Genomic DNA, 27,068 nt, shown 5'->3' on the forward strand with positions numbered 1-27,068 from the left:
TCTTACACTACATCTTTATATCTTTAACAGGATGCAATTCGCTAGATGCTAGGGTGGCAGGTAGCCTAGTGGTTAAAAGTGTTGGGTCAGTAACTGAAAGGTCACTGTTTTGAATACATGAGCCGATTAGCTGAAAAATCTGTCGATGTACCCTTGAGCGAAGCACTAAACCTGAATTCCTCTTCTAAGTTGCTCTGGATAAGACTGTCTACTAAAATGTAAATACAATTCTTGTCATCAACAGTAGCCTGAGTTAATTACAGACATAGTACTGCAGCTCAACTATTATACTCCTAGGCAAACATTCCATAACTGCAGGTGGCAGTATATCTTCAACCTTGGCTTCATATCTGTTCAAATAACACACTCCAGGTGGCAGTATACAGCTTTTCAGTTTGTTTGCCAACTCATAGAAGTAGTAGAAGAAGAAAATGGACTACTTGAAAATGGCGATGGCCTCTCCATTACAGACGCCATTAAGGCACAGATATAATGTTGCAATCTCCATATAACTCTGTGGACTCTGCCTCTGCTCCTCATCTCCTCCCCTTGAGTTTGTTAATTCCTTAACATGTGATTGAAGTGAAAATGAAAATGACCAACACCACCAACCTCATACTTGTGTTTTCTCTAAGGAATGGAAAAAGGGATGGAGGGATGGATGCATTTCATAGAAATAAAAAAAAAGACTATTTGGAGCATATTGGAAGATAAGTCCTGTCATCATAGCCCTTATATACTGTGAGAATAACCTTACTAATGTGTTTTGATGTGCCTTTCTTGTGTTTGATTGGTTATACTGATCAGTGCTTATTATATGAAAACATGTAAAACATGTTTTACTGCACTTATGTTAATGGGCATTCCCTATTTTGCGCTTGTGGTAGAGCTCATGGGTAATGTCTTTCCTGGGTTTCTGGTTGTGAAAGAATGTAAACTGGTTTCCATCCAATCTTTTTAGGCAAGTAAAGTACTGCATGTCAGATAAAAAATGTCACAACAGACCTAATGGAAACAGCGAATTTGTTGATAAACTTTCCAAATTTCGACAAAACAAATTTTCGCTAGACAAGGTTTATTTTTCTGTGTTGATAAAATTAAGTGTGTTAGAAATGGCAGAGGAAACGTTAATGTGTAAATATTGCTATAATAACCATCATATTGAAGTAGACTTGGGAGTCACGCAATGATATGTTGTGCTGAAATTTGTTTTTATTCATGTAGGCTACACTACCTAGGTATCCATCCAATTGGCAACAAAAGTTTCAGGCAAATATAAAAAAAAAAAAATTGACATAAAAACAATATGCGCATTTTTTCCCACCAGACATGTGTTTCCATAAAATGTACTTGCTGTGGATAAAGGGCTGTGCGTGATGATGTAATCAATCAATCAAATGTATTATAAAGCCCTTTTTACAACAGCAGATGTCCCAAAGTCCTTAAACCCAGCCTAAAACCCCACAGAGCAAGAAATGCACATATAGAGGCACGGTGGCTAGGGGAAATCCCATAGAAAGGCAGGAACCTAGGAAGAAACCTAGAGAGGAACCAGGCTCTGAGGGGTGGCCAGTCCTCTTCTGGCTGTGCAAGTGGAGATAAGAGTACATGGCCATTAAGGCTTTTCATAGCCGAGCATTCAGAGGTCGAGACAGCAGGTGGAGATAGAGAGAGATAGGGTCGAAACAGCAGGTCCGGGATAAGGTAGCATGTCCGGTGAACTGGTCAGGGATCCAGGGTATACTACAGTCATGCCCGCAAAAAAATACTACAGTGAATACTACAGTAAAGTCCGTAAAAGCACTACTATATTTATATAGTATATAAATATAGTAATACTACAGTATTTAGACCATAGTATGCTATAGTATTTTTTCATGTGGGTTAGCTTTGAATTTTTTTTGTGTTATTCTTGACACATTTCTAAATGCATTGTATCCCCACTTGTGGTTGTACTATGTTTTTAAATAGTCAAATAAAATCAATCAATCAATCAAGGGATACTAAAGTGTGGAATATAGTATTCTACAGTATACTACAAAATTCTATAGTAAGCACTACACAATCGAGTTGGAACCTCAGAGGAAATCTCCTGCATGAGCTCCCGAAGGACAGCACGTTCAAATCAAACCAGCATCGACAAAGCTAGCAGCTAGCAGATCGAGGGATACAAAAGTGTGTAGTGTAGTATTCTACAGTATAGTACAACATTCTATAGTAAGCTTGGCTTACATGATCGAGGGGGATACTACAGTGTGTAGTATAGTATTCTACAGTATACTACAAAATATTATAGAAAGCACTACACAATGGAGGGATACTACCGTGTGTGGTATAGTATTCTACAGTATACTACAAAATTCAAAAGTAAGTACTACACATGATCAGAGGAGAATACAGTGTGTAGTATATTATTCTACAGTATACTACAAAGTCTATAGTAAGCACTACACGATCGAGGGATACTACACTGTGGAGTATAGGATTCTACAGTATACTACAGTTTACTACAGAATTCTATACTAAATACTATAGTATTCTATAGTAAATTGTATTATTTTTTTTACGTGGGTACCCCTGACATAGGCTGAATAAATCTATTACTTATAAGACATTTTATCAAAGGGTGATTTAGGCAATAGCCATGCTGCTTATTCTAAAATACTGTCACCATTTTCATTAGTCTTGTAATATTGCATTACGTGGGATTGATTTTGACTTTGGTGTAGATATAATCTGCATGTGCACACATTGATACAATTAAACCAGTTGTTCTCTGTTATAAGTAAATTGTAAACTGTAAATTCTCCTTCAAATCCCTGGGTGAATAATAACTTGTTTGCTGTCCTAAAAATAACTAACACATGATGGTGACTGCTTATACCTCCTGAATCTGGGTCAGACTGAATCTGTGTCTGAAATGGCACCCTATTCCCTATATAGTGCAATACTTTTGACCAGGGCCCATAGGGCTCTAGTCAAAAGTAGTGCACTATATAGTGAATAGGGTGCCATTTCAGACAGATCCTGACACACCCTTCTGATGTATGTAAACAGCTGCTTGATAGAGTGGAGTGTCATGTGGAATATAGGACTGTCCCATTCCACCATGGTGACCACATTTTGACATCATAGGCAGCAGCATGTGAGGACCTTTACACACACTGAGCATCATGGGTTTGTGTCATAACTGAATTATTACGGTTAAAGTGTTTCTGCGAGCCATTGTGTAAACAGCAATTAGCCTTGGGGTCGTTTTTGAATTACAGTGACATTTGTGCTCCTCAACTTCGCAACCATGAAAACACTTAAAATGACAAATAGTTATTCATCATACATGTTTTTGTTTATATTGAACTGTTAATTAATGTAAAACATAATGCAAGTCCTCTATACTGTAAAACGTGATTCAAGTAAAGCAAATTTGCTTGTCCCAGTAGCGATGAGTAGAGTTGGACATATTCTTGGGATTTAGAGATACTGTATCGAGGTATTATTTGGAATGATAGAAAGTATACCAAAGTATTCAATATATTATATATATCAAATTCCATGCCCAAATGCCTTAAAGAATGACTCATGGTGTCACAAAATGATTGCGTTTTGTATTTTGAGCATTGATTGTTATAGACTGCTAATGTGTACTGGCACACAAAGTAAGTCATGTTTTTTTTTTTGGCCCTACACTTGTTAGCAAGCAGTAAGAAAGTGAAACAGACAGACACTTACAGAAAGATCCTAATAATCATGGAACGTTCCATCAGTCTTCATCATACAATAGGGAAAGAGAAAAGCAACTCCAGCACATTTGTTTTGATGACGTGTTATCACGATGACGAGTCTCGGTGAAAAAGCTGGATGAATGTGATATCATCACCTTGCCCTGGCTGATGGCGCATGACGCTCATAATCGTGACGCACGGCTCTAATGTCACTCCAATGTCACACCTCACCCTCAGACGTACACAGCCACTTCAGCCACATGGCTCTCATGGAACTCATGTTGCGGAATATCATTGCTCAAATGTGGCTGATGGACACAAATACATCCCCCTTTTTAACCTGTAGATGAGAATTTAAGATATTAAGGAAAATATTATTTGCCATGTTAGCGAAACATTCCCCTTATTTCTCTTTGCACAGATAGAAGAGGCTCTCTGTGTGTCTGCCCTTTTAAGAATGTAATTGTGTCTCTGTGGCTAAAAATGTCCACATGTTCTTTTGCACAGCTAAAGGGTGTGAATATCCTCACACAGGAAGCCCCCGAAAGCCCCTGACAAGCAGTTGCAGCTGTACAACCCCGATCACAGCCAACAGCTAAAGTTCAAACACGCCCCATGGCGCTAGCTATCAAGTTATTCAAATTGAGCACAAGCTTATGGTATTGACCACCTATTTAATAAACATATTGGTGTTTGCTGGGAGAGTCTTTGGTGTCTGGTGAAGTTAGCTACATAAATCATAAGGTGAATAACTGCACTTGGTTTGACAGAGACATTACATTTTGAACAGTGTGTGAAGAGAGACCTGCTTGTCCAGATTGGCAGTTGCACTGTGACGCTATAGGGAGTATACAGTACGCAAACTAGGCTGCGTCTTATGTTCTGTCATCCCCACTCTATTTGGCAAAAGAAAATCTGTGCCTTGGAAAACAGCCTTTCACACTTCCTCAAAGCACGAGTCAGATAGAGACAAAGAGATTGAATTCAATTACATTCAGTTCGGTCTATACTGTATATTAAGAAAACCATTTCAACACACCAGAAAGACTAATATAGACAGCATTGTCTTGACATGAGAACAGATTCAAACTGCCTCAAGCTGATATGCGGTAAGAAGTGGACCATGGTTTTCACACTTTCTGTTTTCCTAATCAACCATACATCAACATTGACCCATGATTGTGTTGTAATCTTACTATTAGGGATATACCCCTTGCATAACTTCTGCCATGTTTATTTACCAAGAGAACGAAGCAGAAGACAAACATCTGTTTGCTCTAACACGGACAATAAAGTTGTCCATGAGCCCTATACATGAGCCCTATACAGAGCCCTATACAGTATCTAACGAATCTAACAGTAATGCATCAGAGTACAGGAAACAGATGTGTCATCACAAAGCCCTAACAAGCCTGGATGAGAGCGAATTGAAATCGAATACGTCTGCTAAAATTACAACCACACTCACTACTGCTTGACAACCTCCAGTGGTGCCATGCAGAGTTCACCTCCTAAAGGTCAGTGGTGTGATGGATGGAGTCCAACAGTAAGAATAAGGCATGAGATGTCGTCATCACAGAAACGGACGGTGGGCCGGTCCATCTTTTTGTAAAATAAATAAATAAAATGGCCCCGTTAAGAAATGTTATTGTGATTTTGGTGCAGAATGATCATCATTTGACTAATGGGCTGCTGTCCCATTTCACGTCCACCGACCCAAAATAGTTTAGTGAACTGGCCCATTTGACCCCAGTGTGTCAGAAATGCTTGGGACGATTTATGGTCCCAGTCCGCCCCTGCTTCATCACAAAAGTCCTGCATGCAAGTATACTTCACATTGTGGGAAATGTCTACATGTTTTTTTAAACGTGTCCCAAGGGTACTGTAAATACACATGTGGTCAATTATATTATTTGTTGAAAGATTGCAGCAAATTAACGTTTTTTTCTTCTACCGCTGTTATCAGAAAAGAGATTCATAGACATAGTTTTTGTTAAGCCTATTTATTTATTAAATAACAAAGTAATAACATACTGTAAATTGATATTATGAATCTGGAGGCATCTGGTACAAAATAAATCTAATTTAGACTGTTTTAAAATCAGTTTAATTTACACCAAATACAGTAATGCAATAAAAGTTGTTATAATCAATAATCCATCTAAGCAATGGTCCACAGCTTTGTAACTGGTGTGTTGTTTGAACGTAAGGCTTTGAACTAATGTGTTCAAATAACATACATGCTGTCAAGATGCATCAATAGTATGGCCAATGTGTAGAAAAGGCACATAACATTCTATTAGAAAAATAATATTATGGTGTGCTCCATTGAACTGAAAAAGGGTCTGCCTTGGACTAGGTGACACTCATAAGAGTATAGCTAATTAAAGGATAATATCCTGTTAATATCATTTTAATAAGAATATATATATAAGAATAATATATATATATATGTACTTTACCGTACATTTACATTACTCTTTGCAGTATGCTACACACCAATCGTTTTACACTTTTGGCATTAGCGAGTTCATGTATTCTCAGATGAGGCATAATGAAAAATAATTCAACTTAATTGTGGAGCACTTTATAAACACTGACATATATTTTCACGGGTCTCGACCTATTCTATTATTTCCTTTCGGCGGTTTCTCCCCCTGACAAACCAGCCAGATCACAGATAACAAGTAAAGACTGAAACAGGCCAGAAAGTCATAATGGTAAGCAGCAAAAAAAAACACGACAAACAGGACGGTGTATAACAGTGCTTTTGAGAGATTATGCCAAGCAAATGTTTCTCTCCACCACATGACATTGCTCCTGGTGCTATCCTGCCCTCCCTCCACAACGGGCACTGCACTTGTAGATTGATGCTCCACAGACACTGTGTCTGGCTGATCTTCCTGGTTGCTTGCCTCATCCACAGACTCACTGATGGACGGCATGGACAGCCTGCTGCCTCTTCTACTTATCGAGGGCCGTTTCCCAAGACTCAGGTCCTTGTTTCGCTGCTTCTGTGCAGCCCTCAGACTGTGCATGTACAGCTCCATCTCCTCATCTGACGGGGACTCTGTGGACGCGTTGTCCGCCTCAGCCCCACCTTCACCCTCTTTCTCACGGGCAGGTTCATCTGTTTGAATGTAGGATTCCCCGTCTCCTTTGATGGAATCCATTTCCTCTCCTCCAAGATGATTGGTGTCCGGCGTTACGTCATTGTAGCACAGATTTGACACTTCATCCGTCTTTAATGTATTTTCTTCTGGGCCTGATTTTTCTGCAACATTTACATTTGTGCTCTCACCCACCTTACCCTCACAAGTATTGCCCATTGGCTTGCTTAACTCATCCTCCAATTCATTTTGATCATCTTGTAATTCTACATCTACTTTGTCTTTCTCTGCTTCCTCCTCCTTCTCTTCCTCTACAATCTCCTCTTCCTCCCACTCTATCCATTTCACACCCCCCTCCTCTAATTCCTCCAGTTCTTCTTCAACAACCATCTCGTCCTCCATTTCTTTCTCTATTTCCTCCTCTCCTTTCACCAGCTCTTCCTCCACCCTTCCTTGTACCTTTTCCCATAACATAATTTCTTCTTTGTCCTTATCCACCTCTTCTGCTGCCAACTCCTCCTTGGTCACCTCCTTCCCCACTTCCTCCTCTGTTGCCTCCACCTCCCCTACCTCCTCCAACTCCCTTTCCCCAGCCATCATCTCCACTTCTACTTTCTCTTCTTCCCATTTGCCCTCTTCCACATATTCCCCCATCATCTCCTCCTCTTCCTCTTCCACAGTCTCCTCCCAGTCTTTTTCTATTATATTGTTCATCAGCAATGGTTGTCCATCACTTGGACCTTTCTCGTTCTCTGTAGGAACTAAATCCTCTTTATTTTTCACAATGACCAGGTCATCTTCCTTATGAATATCTTCTTCTTTGGACATTGGGACCTTGTCAGTGTCTTCATCATAATCATCCCTCACATAGTTTGTCATCTCGCCTTCTTCCTCACTATAAACCTTACTGTCAATAGAATGCCTGTTTTCTTCATCACCAAAGGTGTTTGACACTTCAACTGATGGTTCACCCTTCACTTGATCCGTTTGTTTTCTCATCAACTTCTCCAATGATGTCCATCCCTTAATGACAATGGGATCCTCATTTAACATTGTCCCACTGGTTTCTTCCTCCAGTGTGTCTGTACAGGTCACAGCTACGCTTTTGTGCTCAGTGGGGATCTTTTCCTCCACCTTTGTTGTTGAAGTGAAAACCTTTAGGTCAGCATACACAGGCTCTAGCATGGCTATATATGTGCCTACTAATTCTGTGAATGTGCCTGTTGACCATTCGTCAGTGTTGGCTGGGGAAGGGTTCTCCATTTCCTCTGACTCATCAGGTCTCTCATATCCACCACAGTACCCCTGCATATTCATTTCAGCAGAGACATGTTTAGACCCCATTTCAGTTTGTGACTGTAAGAGACTGCCTTGTGTTGTGTCTATCAATGTTTGTGTTTGGGAAAGTGTTGTGTCTGGAGGAGTTTGTGAAAGTGTTGTGTTTGTTAATGGGGTTTGTGTCTGGATAAACTCGCTGTCCTGGTGGATCTGGGACTGGGGAGGCAGAATGTTCTCTTCAGGCCCCTGGAGGCCTGATTCCTCTTTGGGGATTTGTGCCCTGAGAGCAGCAGCAGTGTGCAGGGCAGTGTGAGCCCTGGGAAAACCTCCTGCCTTTTCTGACAGAGGTTCAAGTTCAGACTCTTTTTCTGCACTTAATCCAGAGATGAACTGTCCTTGGTTTGATTCAAGATATTGCTGTTGATCTACAGGATTTTCTTCAGGTGTCCCGTGGGTATCAACTGAAACACAGGAGTGAGTTTCTACGTAACTCTGGACTGTACAGGCTGTTGAATCCCTTCCATGCAATGTCCCCCTTGTTCGATTCCCAATATCAGTTGAGCTCTGGCTCTCGCTCACCGCTCTACCAAATACCTGACAGTATAGTGGGGCCACAACATTTCCAAACGTAAAGCTATTGGTCTGGCTGCCTGGGACTGAGCCTGCTGTGCTGTTCTCCAACCTCACAGTGTTATCTGAACGTGTTCCTTCTGTGCTGATGGCAGATCCACCCTTCTCAGATTCCATCTGCATCAGAGCACTTCCTTCCACTTTAGAAACAGACGTATGACCATTTTGGCACAGAGCAGTGGGTTGATCAGTTAAATCTGACTTGTTGCTGGGGATCGGTGAGGCATGTTCCTCTCCCAGCTCGGATGGGGCTGAGCTGACCATTGAGTCTATGTTCTCAGGTTTCACTGACTCCTCACAAGACGTGCTGTCCCTGAAGCCAGGAGACAATTTGTTGCACGTAGCTAGAGAATCTGAAGTCGCCTGCAGCCCAAACTTTTTCCTGTGCTGTGGTGCCAGTGGTTGTACCACAGGCCCATTTGAAGGTGTTTCCTGTGGGAATGTGCTTTCCTGTGGGATCTGTGATGGTTCCACTGCTCCCTTCTCTTTCTCTTGGGTCTCATCCTCTCTCTGAATGAAGTAGTCCTGCACCTTCACCAATCGTGCTGCCTTTCGTCGGTTTCTCCGGCTGGAGTTTTGGCTGCTCTCAATCTGTCAAACAGCAAGAAGGATAGATTCAATTTAGCTTTCTCACACAATGCCTCCTCAATTGTTAGGCTAGTTTGGGGATGATGACATTTAGATTGGCACATTCAGATTAAATATTGCTCATGACCAAGCCAAAGTATATTTTTAGACATTTAATTTTGGCACCCCAAACCAAATCTCACATGAGCACTGGCCTCTGGCCAGTAACATTTGAATGTTTGAGATTGTAATGTAGCCATTGCAATGTGTTGCTTAGTCACTCATGTGACCATGTAAGACCTCTCTAAGCTCCTGTCATGGAATATATATAAATACTTGGCATTTGACTCAAGTGTCATAAATATGCAACTAGTACAGTATGTTAAAGTAGTGACTACCAGGGCTCGGACATCAGTGATCACATGACATATTGAGAAAGAGCAACAGGGTTCACTGTCTCCTGTTTCTGAGGTCACCTCAAGCTGTTTAAAGATGACCTATAAAGAAATCACTCCTCCATTTCCTGGTTGCTGAAATTCTAATAGTTCACTTAATTTCAATTTATGTGACAAAATAAGCAAGTTTAGTGTAGAGAATCATTGTACCATCTAAACTGCTGTGAAATATATTTTCCATAACCAAAAACATTGCATTTTCAGCTGGTATACAAAACCGAAAGCAAAAGACGCAAAAACGAAACTTAGAGCACATAGAACAGGTCTACCGCTTCTTATACTTGCTTTCAATGAGCATGACAGATCTATAACACACAGTTCTATGTGAATTTAGTGGGTCGCTCAAAAAGTTACATATTGCAGCTTTAAGCCTAACCCTTGCATTTTACCATGCCATTTACTGTAGATTACATAGAAACGCAATTAAACCTTGCATTAGTCATCATTGAAGGCCGCAATAACAAGTAAGGCTCATTTGAAAATCGTACACAAAAGTTACGTCAAGCTATGTATCACAAAAGCGTATGTTGTAAGAAAACCATGGATACATGACTCATCTGTAAAAGTTCTGAAATCCAAATGCTGCAGGTGTTACTCACCAGTAATTTCTGATGATCATCTTCGAGTGCTCCTGACTGAGACTCAGAGATGTTCACACTAGTCATCTCTCCTCCACATTTGTTGACATCTAGAGAGGAAAAAAAATCATAATTTACATTAGTTAATGATTTAATGTCATTGATTTAATGTCATTGATTTTAGTGTATGGCCGAGTCATTTCACTTTTTAATGATTTAGTACAATGAATGATTACCTGACGATTCATCACTGATTGATGACCAGTTTTCGTCACAGGGAAATTCATGACTGTAAATAAATTAAACGAAAGCTCAGGAAAAAAGACCCAACAACAATTGCCCAACATTTACTGTAAAATCATAATTTCATAATAAACTGCAAGTTGGCTTATTTATCAGGAAGCAAATATATCTAGATATATGTCAAACGGTGTATTTTGAGGCGAGGCATTATCAACGTGAAAGCATCAAAGCTTTCACATGACTGGACCACTAGACTGGACCACACATTTTCAGAAACGTACTGCTGTAGCATTCAATCATTCCATCAATCTACACACACTCAAAACAAGCCTGTTTTGATTAATCTGATCATCCTCACATGTTGGCTTTCAGGATGCTTTTCCTACGCCTGTTTTCGTATTTTTGTGCTTTATCTTTCAGCTCTTTGACTTTCTGGTGACAAAACATCACATAGTTCCGGTCACTATTGTTGGCCCAGAAAGTCCCAACAGGGGTCTCATACCGGAGACAGAAGTCCACTCTGGCCCCCTTTTCCCCAAAGGGGGGCACCAGGGTGAGCTTGAAGGAGAAGCAGTCAGTGTCTCCATTGCTGGACCCTGGTATGAACTCTGCCAGCAGGTCAAAGTGCGTGACCCAGGCATCCAGAGAGGTGCGGATGTACACCATCTTATCAAATGAGACATTGAGAACACGGACCACGCCCCTCAGTATCGTAGTCCCGCGGAGTAACTCAATGCTCTCCAGCTCTAGCTTCTGCTCCTGAACCCTCAGGACCATGGCTTCTTGGGACGGTGGAGGAGTGTATAAGGAGGACAAGTAGTATTCCTCTACCTCTTTCTCTCCCTCAAGGGCGTCGAAATTCAGCGGGATGGTTATGTCCCACGAGTCAAACTCTTTCACGTTCACCAGGTTTTGGCCGAGGGCGTCCGCAAAGGACACCCTCCTGGAGCTTGACGGCGTCAGCTCGAGCTCACAGTCCTTTAAGTCACTGGAGCTCCTTCTCCGTGGAAGAGGGGAGGACCTGGGCCTGATGCCACCGATCACCTCCGCATCAATCGCCTCGTTCCCGTCCCAGGTGATGAGCCCTGGGACACCCAAGAGGCTGCTGACCCCAGTGGGTCTTGGTTCAGCCGCAGCAGACTCCATTGGGCTGTCTAGTGACAGAGTGAAGGGGAATCGCAGAGCCAAGTTCTATGCTTCTTTCTCTCTGGCAACTGACATTCAACATGTTGTGACTAAACAGATGGAGTCGAGTTACAGATGACATTGTAGCGCGGGCCAGCACTATAAATAGGTCAGAAGGGACTTCAACTATGCAGTGTGGGCTCAGGAGAACACTGAGAAAATAATATCAATGGCTGTTCTTTGAGACACTGCTTCACAACAATGATATAAATAGTCAAACATTTGAGATATAGGCTGATCTTAACTAACGTTATTTAATTCAAACTAATCTCGGCACCCAGAACCAGACCTCGGGTGTGCACTGTTAAGTCTGTCACCAAAACAAACATTTTCTAGGATAGTTTGTTGTCTCCTATGAGTAATGTTATGTTAGTCAACTTCTCCTAATAAGGGTCAAAGGGTTAATCATGTCATAAATACTGGATAAAACACGTTTTGTTATAAAGGTGAAACTCCTTGTATAGACACTTCAGGTTAACTGCCGACACGTCCCAAATTGTTTAAAATATTAGAAGCCTTTTTTTCTCTCAGAATGACAAACTCTGTATTACGTGGAACATTACATCATTTGCGTAATCAAAAATGACAAGTGTTAACCCCCTTGTGCAACTCAAAATGGCAAACAATGACCACATAGCTCCAGTCTTATCTCAGTGAGAGTTAGCTAGCTGCGTCTTGTAACAACTCACAATCTACAGTTTCCGATTTGATGAATGATGGAATGTTTCATGAGAGTTGACCTTTTATCTGTGAAGGAAGGTGGCACGCAGGGACTGAATGTGGTTAAGAAAAGAGGAGAAACAAAAGAGTCAAACAGACCGTGCAAACCATCACAGGAAAGACAGGTAGCCTACAACAGAAATGTCTTTCCACTAACACCAAAGCATGTAGGAAGGCTCTCAACAGACACTCTTCGCATTTGTGCTGTAAAGCTGACTACTGAAAGTCATGACAAACACAGACATGGACATAGAGCAAAAGAAGTTAGAAGTGGAGCCAGTAGAAGGGATGGTCAGAGAGGTATAGGCAGGCAGAGAGGCTGGAGGACTAATTTCCAAGGAGACATAGATAGAAGAGCTGGGGTCAGCGTCAGGCAGGGAGGCAGAAATTGCTCCAGTAAAGAGGGAGTTACTCAAGACAGGCCTCAGCACTGTTCGCGATGACATTCCACAGAAACATCCAGCCTGCCGGGTGACATTCAGTCCGAGCCGCTCTCAGACAACAACACCTGGGACGGTGAGGACACAAAACATGGCAATCCAGAGCCCTCTGCAAAGCCCTCGCTCTCCTACATCGCCCTGATCGCCTAAGCCATCCTCTCCTCCTCCTCTTGGAAGTTCAACTTGGCCTACATCTGCAGCACCATGGAGGACCAGTTCCCCTACTTCAGGGCCTGGGTGTCAGAGGTCAGGGCCATGGCTGGAGAAACAATGTGAGGCACAACCTGTCCCGGAATGAGTTCTTTGTGAAGGTTAATAAAAGGACCACAATGTAAATAAGTAATTATTGTGTTATCCTTGATAGTTAAAAAAAAGTAGGTATTGGCAGTTTATATTTGTCAAAAAAATTAAATCAGTAAATCAAGGTGAGACACTGTGAGGATGGGAAGGGCCACTACTGGGACATCCACACAGGCCACCTGGGAGACTTCCTGCTGGGGGATTTCAGGCAGCACAGGAAGACCAGGAGGAGCAAGCGCCAGAGGGAACTGGAGGCCGGGTGCAGTACAGCTGGCTCTCATGGCTGGATGAAGCCACAGTGCCATCCACAGAATCCTAGAGGTTATTATGACACTACTGGATCTGTGGACTGGACTTCACTATCACTCACAGAGGCTTCATGGAGGTGGAGTGAGATCTATGGGACCTTAGAGCTGTGGGAACAGAGAGATGGTGCTATGATCATCCCATGACACCAGCATGGAAACTGCATAGCTGGGACATACATTAACAAAATCATGTGTGCATGACCGGGGTAAAAGAGTCATGTAACAGGATGTTAGTGAGACCTCATCCCCTTAACTCCCCATTGGGCTGCCAGTGTAGGTTCCCAGTCGTCAAGGACATTATATTCCCTGAGGCATATTTTTCAAATAAATGTATACATTTTTTTACTGACTGTTTTGAGGGATACTACAACAAGAAGATTAGATAGGGATGCATATCTGACTCAAATATTTATATATACACTAGATGATTGACAGGGGGTGCTGTTTTGAAGAACCCGCGCCTGCCTCCAGTTTGGAACTCCCCCACCGTTGTAAAAATATATGCTCTATAGAAATGCATTTATTAAAGTCTATATTTGTTTTTGCCACGTTTATTCTATTTCAGACATCTTAACGTATACTTTAAATTATATTATGTGCACTCAACATAAACATAAAAAAATATCAAAAAAATTCCTTAAAGTAGAATTTTTCCTTAAAATACCAATGCTACTGTCCCCACCACAACAAAAACTTAAATGCATGTAATTTTAACGTAAATACTGTAGAATTCAGTGGAGGCTGCTAAGAGGAGGACGGCTCATAATAATGGCTGGTACAACGCTAATGGAATGGCATCAAACACGTGGAAACCATGTGTTTGGTGTATTTGATACCATTCCACTAATTCCACTCCCACCTCCCCATTTAAGGTGCCACCAACCTCCTGGGGTAGAATTCCATTCCCTCGTAAAACTGACCATCCTACCGATCCTCGACTTCGGCGATGTCATTTACAAAATAGCCTCCAATACTCTACTCAACAAATTGGATGCAGTCTATCACAGTGTCATCTGTTTTGTCACCAAAGCCCCATATACTACCCACCACTGCGACCTGTATGCTCCTGTTGGCTGGCCCTCGCTTCATACTTGTCACCAAACCCACTGGCTCCAGGTCATCTACAAGTTTCTGCTAGGTAAAGCCCCGCCTTATCTCAGCTCACTGGTCACCATAGCAGCACCCACCCGTAGCACACGCTCCAGCAGGTACATTTCACTGGTCACCCCCAAAGCCAATTCTTCCTTTGGCCGCCTCTCCTTCCAGTTCTCTGCTGCCAGTGACTGGAACAAACTGCAAAAATCTCTGAAGCTGGAGACTCTTACCTCCCTCACCAGCTTTAAGCACCAGCTGTCAGAGCAGCTCACAGATCACTGCACCGGTTCATAGCTCATCTGTAAATAGCCCATCCAATCTACCTCATCCTCATACTGTATTTATTTATTTATTTATTTTGCTCCTTTGCACCCCAGTATCTCTACTTGCACATTCATCTTCTGCACACCCTACCATTCCAGTGTTTTAATTGCTATATTGTAATTACTTCGCCACCATGCCTACTGTATTATTGATTGTATGTTTGTTTATTCCATGTGTTGTTGAATGTGTCGAACTGCTTTGCTTTATGTTGGCCAGGTCGCAGTTGCGAATAAGAACTTGTTCTCAACTAGCCTACCTGGTTAAATAAAGGTGAATAATAAATAAATAAAAACAATTTGGAATTACCACAATTTGGATAGGCTCCAAATTCATTGGAGCAGGAGGCTGGGAAAAGATGTCATTGGTTCAAAGCCAATTGTTTCGGATGCACTGATCTCCGAGTGAGAAGGGTAGGAATATATGGAGGTGTCATCACGTAAGGAGCAGGGCGGACCGTGACCACTTCCTGTCTGGTAAGGAAGGCCTGATATTTGTAAAGCTGTGCTCCCTTGGTGCAGTGGGAAGATGGAGCAAAGCCCTGACAGGGACTACTTAGGGAAACACGTCCCCCTAACTGTTTCCTCAATCTGAGGCCCGCAGACCCTCGTAGCCTCCTGTCCAAGCAGCTCCATCTGTATGTATTATGATTCTGAACTCTCTTCACCACTGTCTTGTGCTTGCATGTGGCTAGAGCTGTCTGGTAAGCCAAATCCCTCAGAGATGAGTCACACAACCTCTCCTCAGTCAACACCTTGAAAATCCTCGCTAGGTCTACTAAGGTAGACTCCTGGAAAGGAACAATGCTCACTGTTATGTCCTCCAACTTGACTCCACACGTTCTCACCTTTTCAGACAGATGGTTAGCGATTATGTTTTTGTCCCCCACAGCCTGGAGCTTGTTCAGTGCCTCTGAACTCTTTCTGAGGCTGATGAGAGAAATGGTATGGACCAACTCCTCAGCCAGGCTGCCAACCAGCTTGAAAGTCAGGCTTAGCTGTCTCTCAAATCAAATCAAATTGTATTGGTCATATACACATGGTTAGTAGATGATGTTTTTGCGAGTGTAGCGAAATGCTTGTGCTTCTAGTTCTGACGGTGCAGCACGAGACGTATGAGGATGCAAGGAATCAAGGAAATGGAATTGAGATTTTCCTAGGTGTAGGTCGTAAAATTAGGCCTGCTACCTGGGCGCATGAATTTAGTTTTGTATGAGGCCATGTCAGCAATCTTTACGTCATGAAAGTAGCTTAATTTCTACGGAAGACCAAAGTACTCAAAATGAAATATGTAAATTAATGAATATATACATGGATAAATAATGAAATACCACACAGTCCAGATGAAAAAATAAATAATCATAAATAACTGAATGAATGAATACATAATTAAATGTAAGACTTTATTGTGAAATGATTCAAGAATATTGAATGAGATTTTTTCATGTCACTTTTCAAAATAATGTTACAATATTTAATTTCATAATAAAATTGCTTTTTTCATTAGAACATTTATAATTTCATAATGGTGCTTCATCGCATGATATATTTCTGAATTTCATGGCCTTTTTCGTTTCATGGCCACTCTTTCCATAAATGCAAGGGATATGTCAATCAATTCTAATTGGCAAGGTCAAGTAGGTCATTGGTTCAAAGCCCTTGAGCAAGATTGTAAGGCAAAAGTAGTGACCACTGGCAGATTTACCATTAGGCAGAAGAGGCAATTGCCCCAGGCCTCATCATCAAGGGGCCTCATGAGCTGGGCATAAAAATGGTTTTAATAAAAATAATATTCAAGTAATTGATCCTCTTGAGCCCCTCCCCATTCTCCACTCGAGGCATAATAAATACATTTAAAAAAATACCATCAAAATCTGTCTGTTTAATTTAGACATTTTTTTGCATGGGCTGCGTCTCGGTCCACCGCATCCGCCAATGCTGATCTTCCGCATCTGCGGTGGAAGGTGGCCGAACTACAGCAGTGTTTACCAGATCAGGGGACATCTCGGAAATCGGTCTTTTCACAAATGATGTGTAATGAGGTGTCACTAATTTACACCACTATTTAGCCATTTTTCTACCATGTACTTCCCCAGGCTTACCCATATTATTAGAGAAGCCTGGTTCACGACGAGGCTAGTAGAAACCCAGCCCCGGGCCCTTAGACTTAAGGGGGATATAATATGCATTTCTTTAGTAAAAATACGTTCTCTTGAGCCCCCCCATTCTCTCTCCTTTAACCATTCCCCAGGTCGTTGCTGTAAATGAGAATGTGTTCTCAGTCAAATAAATAAAAATGATTTTTTTTAAAATTCTGTCTAGCCAAAAAGAGTATGGCATGCTCAGATTGACCTCTGCTAGTGGCCTCCAAATCTCTATGTTACATATTGGCTAAAGTAAAAAAATATTGCTGAAGTCAACGGCATCTAGCGTGGACCTATTTTTTAAGTAGCTACTCTGCTCAACAATGGATGAAAACCACAAGTGTATATCAGAGCTTCTCCTTAAAGCCGCTGATTGTTTGGAAAATTACACACCAAACACTCCACATGTTGGCAAAATACCTAGTTCCCTGCACGTTTATAGACCCAAAAAGCTGCAGATTAGGAGCAGCGCGCGAAGGGGTGTGTGTGGGTTGTAATTATGCTTCCACAGCCACAATTATGGATAAACCCCGCACATTCATCACTTTATTTTCCTAAAATGTGGTTTTAAATCTAACCACACTGCTAACCTTATGCCTAACCATAATCTTAAATGAAGAACATTTTTGTTTTCATGAATTTTTACAATATAGCCAATTTTGACTTTGCGGCTGCGGAATCTTGTTGGAACTGTGTGAGTGTGTCCAACTTTTGCTGTCCTCAACTTTGGCTGTTTGCTGTCACTCAGTCAGAATGCACATCAGCATTTAATGTGTTTTCCCTACCTTCACCCCGCTTGTTAAATACTATCTATGCACATAGAGCTCGCCAGCTTGTAGTCCCTAAAACCCAGAAATTAGTTAGTTACCTCTAGTTCGTTCAGAAATCCCTATGGAATTACAGAGGAAAGAAAAGGGTTTTCGGGTAAAATTCAAAACTAAGGTCTGAGGCTAACAAAGGCTTAGATCTTATCTGTTTTGTTCTATGAGATAATACCAGTTAGTTAACATGTCCTTTATGAATTATTATATAAATGCTTCAAAATTGACAAAAAGTGATGTTAACTGATGAAGATTATCTCATAGAACCAAACGTATAAGATCTCATAAGCCTGTGTTTACCACAGACCTTACTTTATCCAAAAACCCTACAAAAATGCCATTAATGTCCCTATAGGCTTTGTCCAACAAGTTAGTGCCTAAAAAAATACGCCATTACTATTTCTCTCTATTGCTTCCTAGCAAAAAAACTCACCATTTGACTTAGCCATCACTAACAGAGAGGCTGCTGCCATCATACAGACTCAAATCTCTGGCCACTTAAATAAATGGACTTAATAAAAGGTATCACTAGTCACTTTAAATAATGCCACTTAAATAATGTTTACAAATACTCATCTCATATGCATATACTGTATTCTGTACCATCTACTGCAGCTTGCCTATGCCGCACACCATCACTCATCCATATATTTACATGTACATATTCTATTCATCCCTTTACATTTGTGTGTATAAGGTAGTTGTTGGGAATTTGTTAGATTACTTGTTAGATATTACTGCATAGCCGGAACTAGAAGCACAAGCATTTCGCTACACTCGCATTAACATCTGCTAACCGTGTGTATGTGACCAATAACATTTGATTTGATTTGATGATTAGACCGAATCACGGATAATAACAAAATATACTCAGGGTAATCATAATCCTATCAGGACAATTGCCCATATCCGTTAAACCTGCGTTATAAGTTTTGACCAAATTCACATAGAAATGTCAGTTATAGATCTCAGTATCATTAAAAGCAAGTCTAAGAAGCGGTAGATCTGTTCTATGTGTACCATTTCTATGCGTCCTGCGATAAAGATTAGTTTTTGATTCTTATACTTTCGGTTTTATACACCAGCTTCAAACAGCTGAATACACAATATTTTTGGTTATTGAAAAATATATTTTAGATGGTACAATGATTATCCACACTGTACATTACTTTTTTTGCCATATAAAAACTGAAATTAGGCGAACGATTAGAATTTTAGCAACTAGGAAATAGCAGATTGATTTCTGCATATTGCACCTTTCTGATACTCTTTTTGTCCGACTACTCGCCACACCCATACACAGAGGTATGGCATACCTAGCTCCACCCTAAATGTCTTATTTATTTGATTCGTTTAAAAAAAACAACGTTATTTAACAAGGCAAGTCAGTTAAGAACAAATTCTTATTTACAATGACGGCCTACACCGCCCAAACCCTAAACCGGACGACGCTGGGCCAATTGTACGCCGCCCTATGGGACACCCAATCACGGCCGGTTGGGATACAGCCCGGAATCGAACCAGGGTCGGTAGTGACGAGATGCAGTGCCTTAGACCGCTGCACCACTCGGGAGCCAAAATTACCTATGGCGGTTGGCATCCAATAAATGTTGCGTTACCGCTACCAACTAGACTGGGGTATAAATCCCTTATACTTTGCGTGGGAAAAAAGGAAAGGGAAAACAATGAAATAAATCAATAAAAAAGACCCTGCCATCTAACCCTACGCTTGTTAAAAACCGACCAACCTAATCCACTATTTTAAACTACCTGGTCCCACCTCAGGCCAACGGCCTGGAAGGACAGGACACCACCACTCAACACACCCTGTAACTGTTCTGATGTCAGATCTCGTACACCCAAATACTCCTCCACAGCTTTCACCACAACCTCTATTTTCTGCGACTTACGTTCCGTCCCTGCAGTAGAGTTGATAACCATGTCTATGAACGTTAAAAAGACAATCTTACTGAAGCATATATATCACTCGTTGATACTGGCATACAGATCTACTACTCACATGAATCCTCTCAGGATCCCTCCCCCTTCATCCATCTTCCTCTACTTTCTTCACTGCTTCAGCATACGGCACCCTCTGCTCTTCTCCCACCATAGCAACCTCAACCTGCCTCTATCGCACAGGACACTTCTGAATCCCAGCCCCATGGGCACTCCTACAATTAACACATACCGCTTCTTTCCCCAATACTCCACATTCCTTTGTCTCATGCCCTTCTGCACGCTTCTCACACCTAGGAACCTCTGTCCTGCACACTGCTGCCACATGCCCATAAGCTTGACACCTGTTGCAATTTAATGGATTTGGCGCAAAAGCTTGTATGGGTTAAATGAAACAGATAGCGACTCTTCTGTTTCACCACTCACGCCACCCTGTCTGCGTTGCACCAACATCACAAACACCTGCAGTTTTCCCTGCAGTTGATCCACTTTCACATTTACAGCTACCCCAGGAATCACTCCTTTCAATGGCACCCTTTTCTTGAGTACAAAACAAGTCACAGCTCTTGTCTCCATTTGTGATGGAGATGGGCAATGGTGTCAATCCCCAGAAGGCCACTCTGATAGTGGTTTACACTTATGGGAGCATAGTGGACGCAACAGGACAGAAGAACGCTGCAGCCGCCATGACCTCTGGTATGCTATAGGGAATCTCAGTTACCATGACAACTGATATTTATATTTGTAACTCAAGTGTTGTGTATTATCTTGTCAATCCCAGGGCCTCAGACTCCCTCTCCTCCAATGACCTTAGGGCATGGGAAAAATGGCTCCAAGCACTGGGACTTGTTTGCGTACGAACATCGAGCTGCCAGTGTGCTCCATGAACACCAGCGGCATGCTGTACAAGATTAGACTGGTCTCATGTAGCTGTAGGTGTGGCCACAAAGTGGAGCTCTTGGTTTAAAGATCAGGACAGTTTAGGCTCCATTACTTTCCCCTGCTCTGGCTGGAGACCGTGGCCACTCTGATTACCAGTAATTGCAATATCACAACTGGAAGTAGAAATGAGTGTAAACACAGATTTGATTTTAGACAAAGTTGAAGAGTGGCAGGGAATAGGGGTGAAAGAGGTGATAGGTTCGCTGCTATGGAGTTGACTATTTTTAAGAAACCCAGCTGATAAAAGCTGTCTGAAAGAAGCCATATATTCTTCACTCATCTTGAGAATACATGGGTTAAGGTGAATGATGCCTATCTCCATTTAAATAATTGTTGCCATGTTCGCTTGTCTTGTCTCTGCCGCCTGTCCATTCCACTGGTACAGGCCCACTGAGTTTGAGGGCATGTCAGGACAGGCGAGCGGCAAGGATTCTAAGTGAAGCATCCGCTATGCAGGCGTCCACTGCAGTGCCTCATCCAGGTGAGCAAGCCAACCCACTCAGCCCACACTCTTGTCAGTCGTGACAGTCTCTGATGGCACTTCTTATTTATTTTTGGAACTCTTCAACCCCTGGTATAATATAAACACACATAAGACACGGACAAATGTGTCGAATTGCAGGAAATGAGCTTTAAAACAGCAACATGTTCTCTCTGCCACATGGGAAAATGTGTAGAAGTGCAAAAAATGTGCTTTCAAACAGCATAATGTTCTCTCCACCAACAAGAGGGGAGTAAACAGTTCAAGCAGTTTCATGTTTAATTCCTGGCATTATCAGGATTCATTTAAAGTGTTCAGATACATCTATCTCAGAAAGATCTGACCAAAACATAATCAGAAACTCAACCAAAACAATGCATCCAACCAGTGTGTAGAGACAATCTTGATGTAGTCATTGTGTGCTAGAAATGTGGGACCAAAACACACTACTTGAATACACTGTACGGTGCATTCGGAAAGTATTCAGACCCCTTCACTTTTTCAAAATGTTGTTACGTTACAGTCTAATCAATTTTATAATTCAAGTGTTTTTTCCCTCATCAATCTACACACAACACCCCATAATGAATAAGCAAAAACATTTCGTTTTTTTTCTCATTTATAAAAACTTTAAAACTGAAATATCACATTTACATAAGTATTCAGAACCTTTGCTATGAGACTCGAAATTGAGCTCAGGTGCATCCTGTTTCCATTTATCATCCTTGAGATGTTACTACAACTTAATTGGAGTCCACCTGTGGTATATTATATGCATATCCTTGCGTCAGGGGCTGAGCTACAGGCAGTTACGCCCTTGCTGTCTCTGCCTGGCCGGTTCTTGTCTCAGGATGGTAAGTTGGTAAGTTGATGGTAAGTTGGTGGTTGAAGATATCCCTCTAGTGGTGTGGGGGCTGTGCTTTGGCAAAGTGGGTGGGGTCATATCCTTCCTGTTTGGCCCTGTCCGGGGGTGTCCTCGGATGGGGCCACAGTGTCTCCTGACCCCTCCTGTCTCAGCCTCCAGTATTTATGCTGCAGTAGTTTATGTGTCGGAGGGCTAGGGTCAGTTTGTTATATCTGGAGTACTTCCTATTCGGTGTCCCGTGTGAATTGAAGTGTGTTCTCTCTAATTTTCTCTTCCAATCTCTCTCTCAGAGGACCTGAGCCCTAGGACCATGCCCCAGGACTACCTGACATGCTGTCCCCAGTCCACCTGGCCGTGCTGCTGCTCCAGTTTCAACTGTTCTGCCTTATTATTATTGGACCATGCTGGTCATTTATGAACATTTGAACATCTTGGCCATGTTCTGTTATAATCTCCACCCGGCACAGCCAGAAGAGGACTAGCCACCCCACATAGCCTGGTTCCTCTCTAGGTTTCTTCCTAGGTTTTGGCCTTTCTAGGGAGTTTTTCCTAGCCACCGTGCTTCTATACCTGCATTGCTTGCTGTTTGGGGTTTTAGGCTGGGTTTCTGTACAGCACTTTGAGATATCAGCTGATGTACGAAGGGCTATATAAATACATTTGATTTGATTCGAGTTAGATTTGGGGATGTCATTTTAGGCAAAACATAAAAAAAGGGGGTAATCCTAATCCTTAACTCTATGTGAAGGAGATGTGTCACGCTGCATGATGCAAATGGTGGTCATACCAGATACCGACAGGTTTTCTGATCCACACCCTACCTTTGATTTAAAGGGATCTGTGACCAACCTATCTGTATTCCCAGTCATGTGAAATCCATAGATTAGGGCCTATTGAGTTTATTTTAATTGACTGATTTCCTTATATGAACTGTAACCCAGTAAAGTCTTTGAAATCCTTGCGTTTATATTCCTTTGCTAGCAAAAACATTCCCCCGGTCATCACTCGTTAACACAGCCACAAAGTCATAATTATGTCTGAACCATGGCCATTGCCAAACATTTTTATTCAGATTTCTTTTTTGTATTTTACCTCCCTTTTTTGTGATATCCAATTGCGATCTTATCTCATTGCTGAAACTCCCCAACGGGCTCAGGAGAGGCGAAATTCGAGTTGTGTCCTCCAAAACATGACCCGTCAAACCACGCTCTTTAACAGCTGCCCAAGCCAGCTGCACCAATGTGTCAGAGGAAACACTGTTCAAATGACAACCAAAGTCAGCCTGCAGGCGCCTGGCCCGCCACAAGGAGTCGCTAGAGCGCAATGAGCCAAGTTAAGTCCCCCGGCTAAACCCTCCCCTAACCCAGACGACACTGGGACAATTGTGCAATGCCCTATGAGACTCCCGGTCACTGCCGGTTGTGACACAGCCTGGGATCAAACCTTTGGTCTGTAGTGACGCCTCAATTACTGGGATGCAGTGCCTTAGACTGCTGCGCCACTCGGGAGGCCATTAACATTTTATTTTTCACCTAACCTTAACCCTAACCTTAACCACACCAATAACCTTATGCCTAACCTAACCTTAAATTAAGATCAAAAAGAAAATTGTTCATTCATTTTTACAATATAGTTGTGCTATTTAGTGGAAACCATTCCCCCTGGCCTCAAGGGAGAAAAAAACAACAGGCCCTACCTTCCAGGTAGCTAGCAAAGGACATAGCTAGCTAGCTAATGGCTCCACTGAAAAAAGAAAGACTACACTCTTAAAATCTGTGGTAGATGTGTCGCAGTTGTGGGGAAAAAAACTCCCAATAAGAGTTACAAACACAATCTCTTTATTGCCAAGACGTTAGACAAATACGATACAAGACACATGGGGGAAAGTGTTGTGGAAGATAATTGATTGGTAGCTTAAGCCAATTAGTAATGCGCCGGGAGATTCACCAAGCACTCTGTATTGGCTAGCGAAGGCCAAGTTTGATGCGTTGGTTCACCAGACCTTCTGCACATTTGGGCAGAAGTGTCTGGGAACGAGATTGGTCCTTGCTATTCGGAATCCCTGGGACATTAATACCCCATTGAAGTTGAAATGTAAAATGGTTAAGGTTAGGATTTGGTAAGGGTTAATGTTATGATTAAGCGTAGGGGTTAAGGTTAGCATTTAGGGGAGGGATGTCCCAAGGATTCCGGATAGAGCTAACTGAATGAGATTATGTGTAATGTGACTAACATGACTTGACTTTAGAGCACGTGCCATACTTACAGCACCTTCATAAAACACGTTATATCATATTTAACCTAGTGGGTATGTCACATTTGACATCGGTGATTACTGTATGTCACACAGTTATGCCACATTTATGAACCATGACATATGTTTATAGATGCTTTGTAACACATTTATGTAGTGGTTATGAAGGCATTATGAAGAGTTTATGAAGCCTTTATAAGCTGAACGTCATTTAAAGAGGGACTGCATTTTGTCCAAATGAGGGGGACAAGATATATAGTGTAAAGTGATTTCATTTCAAATTAAAAGGTGACATTCTTCACTATTGCCTCATGTGAAACACTAGACCTCAAATCCAAAATGCTGGGGTATAGAGCCAAATGAAACATTGTCACTTCACTGTCCAAATCCATAAGGAGCGGAGTGTGCACCTGATTGTTTAGAATGCAGAGATATGATTGATTTCTCAGGAGCACACCCTCGACCTCCACGCTGCCTCCTGTACTTGTGCGGCCTGCAGCGACGACCTCCCGTTGATGAGCGAGTTGACTTTGCAGAGACAAGTATGTCGGTGAATGAACATATTTTGAATATACTGGTAGCTCAAGGTGAAGCTCAAGGGATAGGATGTTAGAGGTGTAACATACAGGACCCCTTGGTACAGACCAGCAGTGTGTGGTTTGCATGCCATGTAGACATTGATGATCACTTCTAAAAGCTTAGTTGTGAAAGTCACCTTTCACATTCTGTCCCATCACACTGTCATATTTTTTTCACAGTACCAAGGATATGCAGGGGAAAACATGAATATGGTAAGTAGAATTTATTCATGACAATCCAGCCAGAAAGTAGACAAACAACAGCAAATCATGTGTGTCTGTCACGTTTTTCCTCCGACGTCCTGGCTATAACAGATCTCTAGGCTGGCAGACATAAAGGGCAGACTCAGGGGCATTGGTTTATTGTTTGTAAGATAAGGAGGGAAATAGTTTTCTACAACACAGCATATATTTTGTTTCACAGCTGCTTTTGCCATCTGCAGCAAAGGCAATCTTTGCTGAGGTTGGTGCTCACATGAAACAGAACATTCAGTCGTCTAAGCATTTCTTAAAGATCTCTAACTCTTTTTTTTTGTACAGAAACTAATCAACCTGTCCAACAGTTCACGCAAATAAATCATAGAAGTCCTGAAAAATGTATCACGGTTGTTGCTCACCAAGCATTGCACTTTCCCATTTTCTTCTTGTCCAGATGGGTCCAGTCAGACTGTTTGTCCCTCTCAAGTGGTGCAAGAAGGAGAACGAGCAGCCGACCTCTCCAGAGAAAAAGGACCAACCACCTCCCAAGAACATCAGACCGGCACTGGGGGTGACATGAGTTACACACAAACACAGGCACACACACACACAAAAAAAACACACACTCTTCCACAGACAGACACTGACACTGCAGAGAAATCCCTCACAGTGACTCTCAGCAGGTGTCTGGTGGAGGATAAAGAGTGTCTGACGTCCTCCTTTTAACCTATTGAATGACAGAAATGGGTCCCATCTTTCAGAGGTAAGTCGTTAAATAGGTGTTACAGGGGCTTTAGAGACGAGTCAAACAGAGGACAGAGGACAAGGTAAAGCCTGCTCAGTCATCACCTGTGATTACCTTGTCAAAATGGCACCACAGGGTAGCTGTTGACACAGTTTTGGAAGGCCAGTCAGTGGACAAACTGTCTGAAAAACTGCTTTCGGTCACCTAATAAGTTCTATACCCCCCTGTTGTAGGACAGTGGGTAAAATAGAGGTTCTTTACTAGTATCTAGCACACTGAGTCCAACATTGCGTTAGGGGAAATAAAGCTCGTCTTTGCCTCAATCCAGCGCCATCTTTTCTTATCACTTATCACATTTGTCTGCTTCTTTTTATATTTCAATTGCCATGTTGGGGCAGTTGATTGCTATCGTGCTCTCGAATAAAATGGAGTCATACGTCTTTTGAATTGTTTTATCAACAGTATAAAAGTTGCCACATTTATTTTAGACTTACTGTATATTGGACCATATCTTTATGACATTTATGACATTGCATTGTTGACTTGGCTGGAAACAGTTTTTTTTCTCTTTTAGATCACACACAGCTCTATTGGCCATAATATCAATACAAAGTAGGTTGGCTTATACAAAGTGGTTTCTATACTACCGTTCAAAAGTTTGGGGTAACTTAGAAATGTCCTTGTTTTTGAAGAAAATTACATTTTCTGTCCATTAAAATAATTCAAAATTAATCAGAAATACAGTGTAGACATTGTTAATGTTGTAAATTACTATTGTAGCTGGATACTGCTACAACTGACGAGTTTCAGAAGAAAGATCTTTGTTTCTAGCAATTTTGAGCCTGTAATCGAACCCACAAATTCTGATGCTCCAGATACTCAACTAGTCTAAAGGCCAGTTTTATTTAGTTTTTTAATCAGAACAACCGTTTTCAGCTGTGCTAACATAATTGCAAAAGGGTTTTCTAATGATCAATTAGCCTTTTAAAACGATACACTTGGATTAGCTAACACAACGTTCCATTGTTACACAGGAGTGATGGCTGCTGATAATGGGCCTCTGTACGCCTATGCAGATATTCCATAAAAAATCTGCCATTTCAACCAGAGGGAAAAAAATCTAGACCACC

At 41.8% G+C, this 27,068-nt stretch overlaps 1 protein-coding gene across 3 annotated transcripts; it reads right to left on the bottom strand.

Moving 5' to 3' along the window:
* Nucleotides 1-5,709: 5,709 nt before the first annotated feature.
* ppp1r3ab (protein phosphatase 1, regulatory subunit 3Ab) lies at nucleotides 5,710-27,068 on the bottom strand. Of its 3 annotated transcripts, none has more exons than XM_021567353.3 (4): nucleotides 25,613-27,068; nucleotides 10,577-10,629; nucleotides 10,362-10,450; nucleotides 5,710-9,331 (listed from the first exon to the last, which is right to left on the bottom strand). In XM_021567353.3, the coding sequence occupies exons 1-4, from the start codon at nucleotides 25,630-25,632 to the stop codon at nucleotides 6,332-6,334; spliced, it is 3,162 nt and encodes a 1,053-aa protein (XP_021423028.3). In that variant the 5' UTR covers nucleotides 25,633-27,068; the 3' UTR covers nucleotides 5,710-6,331. The 3 variants fall into 3 exon arrangements, with proteins under 3 accessions (XP_021423028.3, XP_021423022.3, XP_021423017.3); XM_021567347.3 differs by lacking the exon at nucleotides 25,613-27,068 and adding an exon at nucleotides 11,086-14,163; XM_021567342.3 differs by lacking the exon at nucleotides 25,613-27,068 and adding an exon at nucleotides 10,942-14,163.

This window comes from Oncorhynchus mykiss, chromosome 2 (genome assembly GCF_057628025.1).
Source record: "Oncorhynchus mykiss isolate SJ-2025 chromosome 2, ASM5762802v1, whole genome shotgun sequence".
Taxonomy (NCBI): domain Eukaryota; kingdom Metazoa; phylum Chordata; class Actinopteri; order Salmoniformes; family Salmonidae; genus Oncorhynchus; species Oncorhynchus mykiss.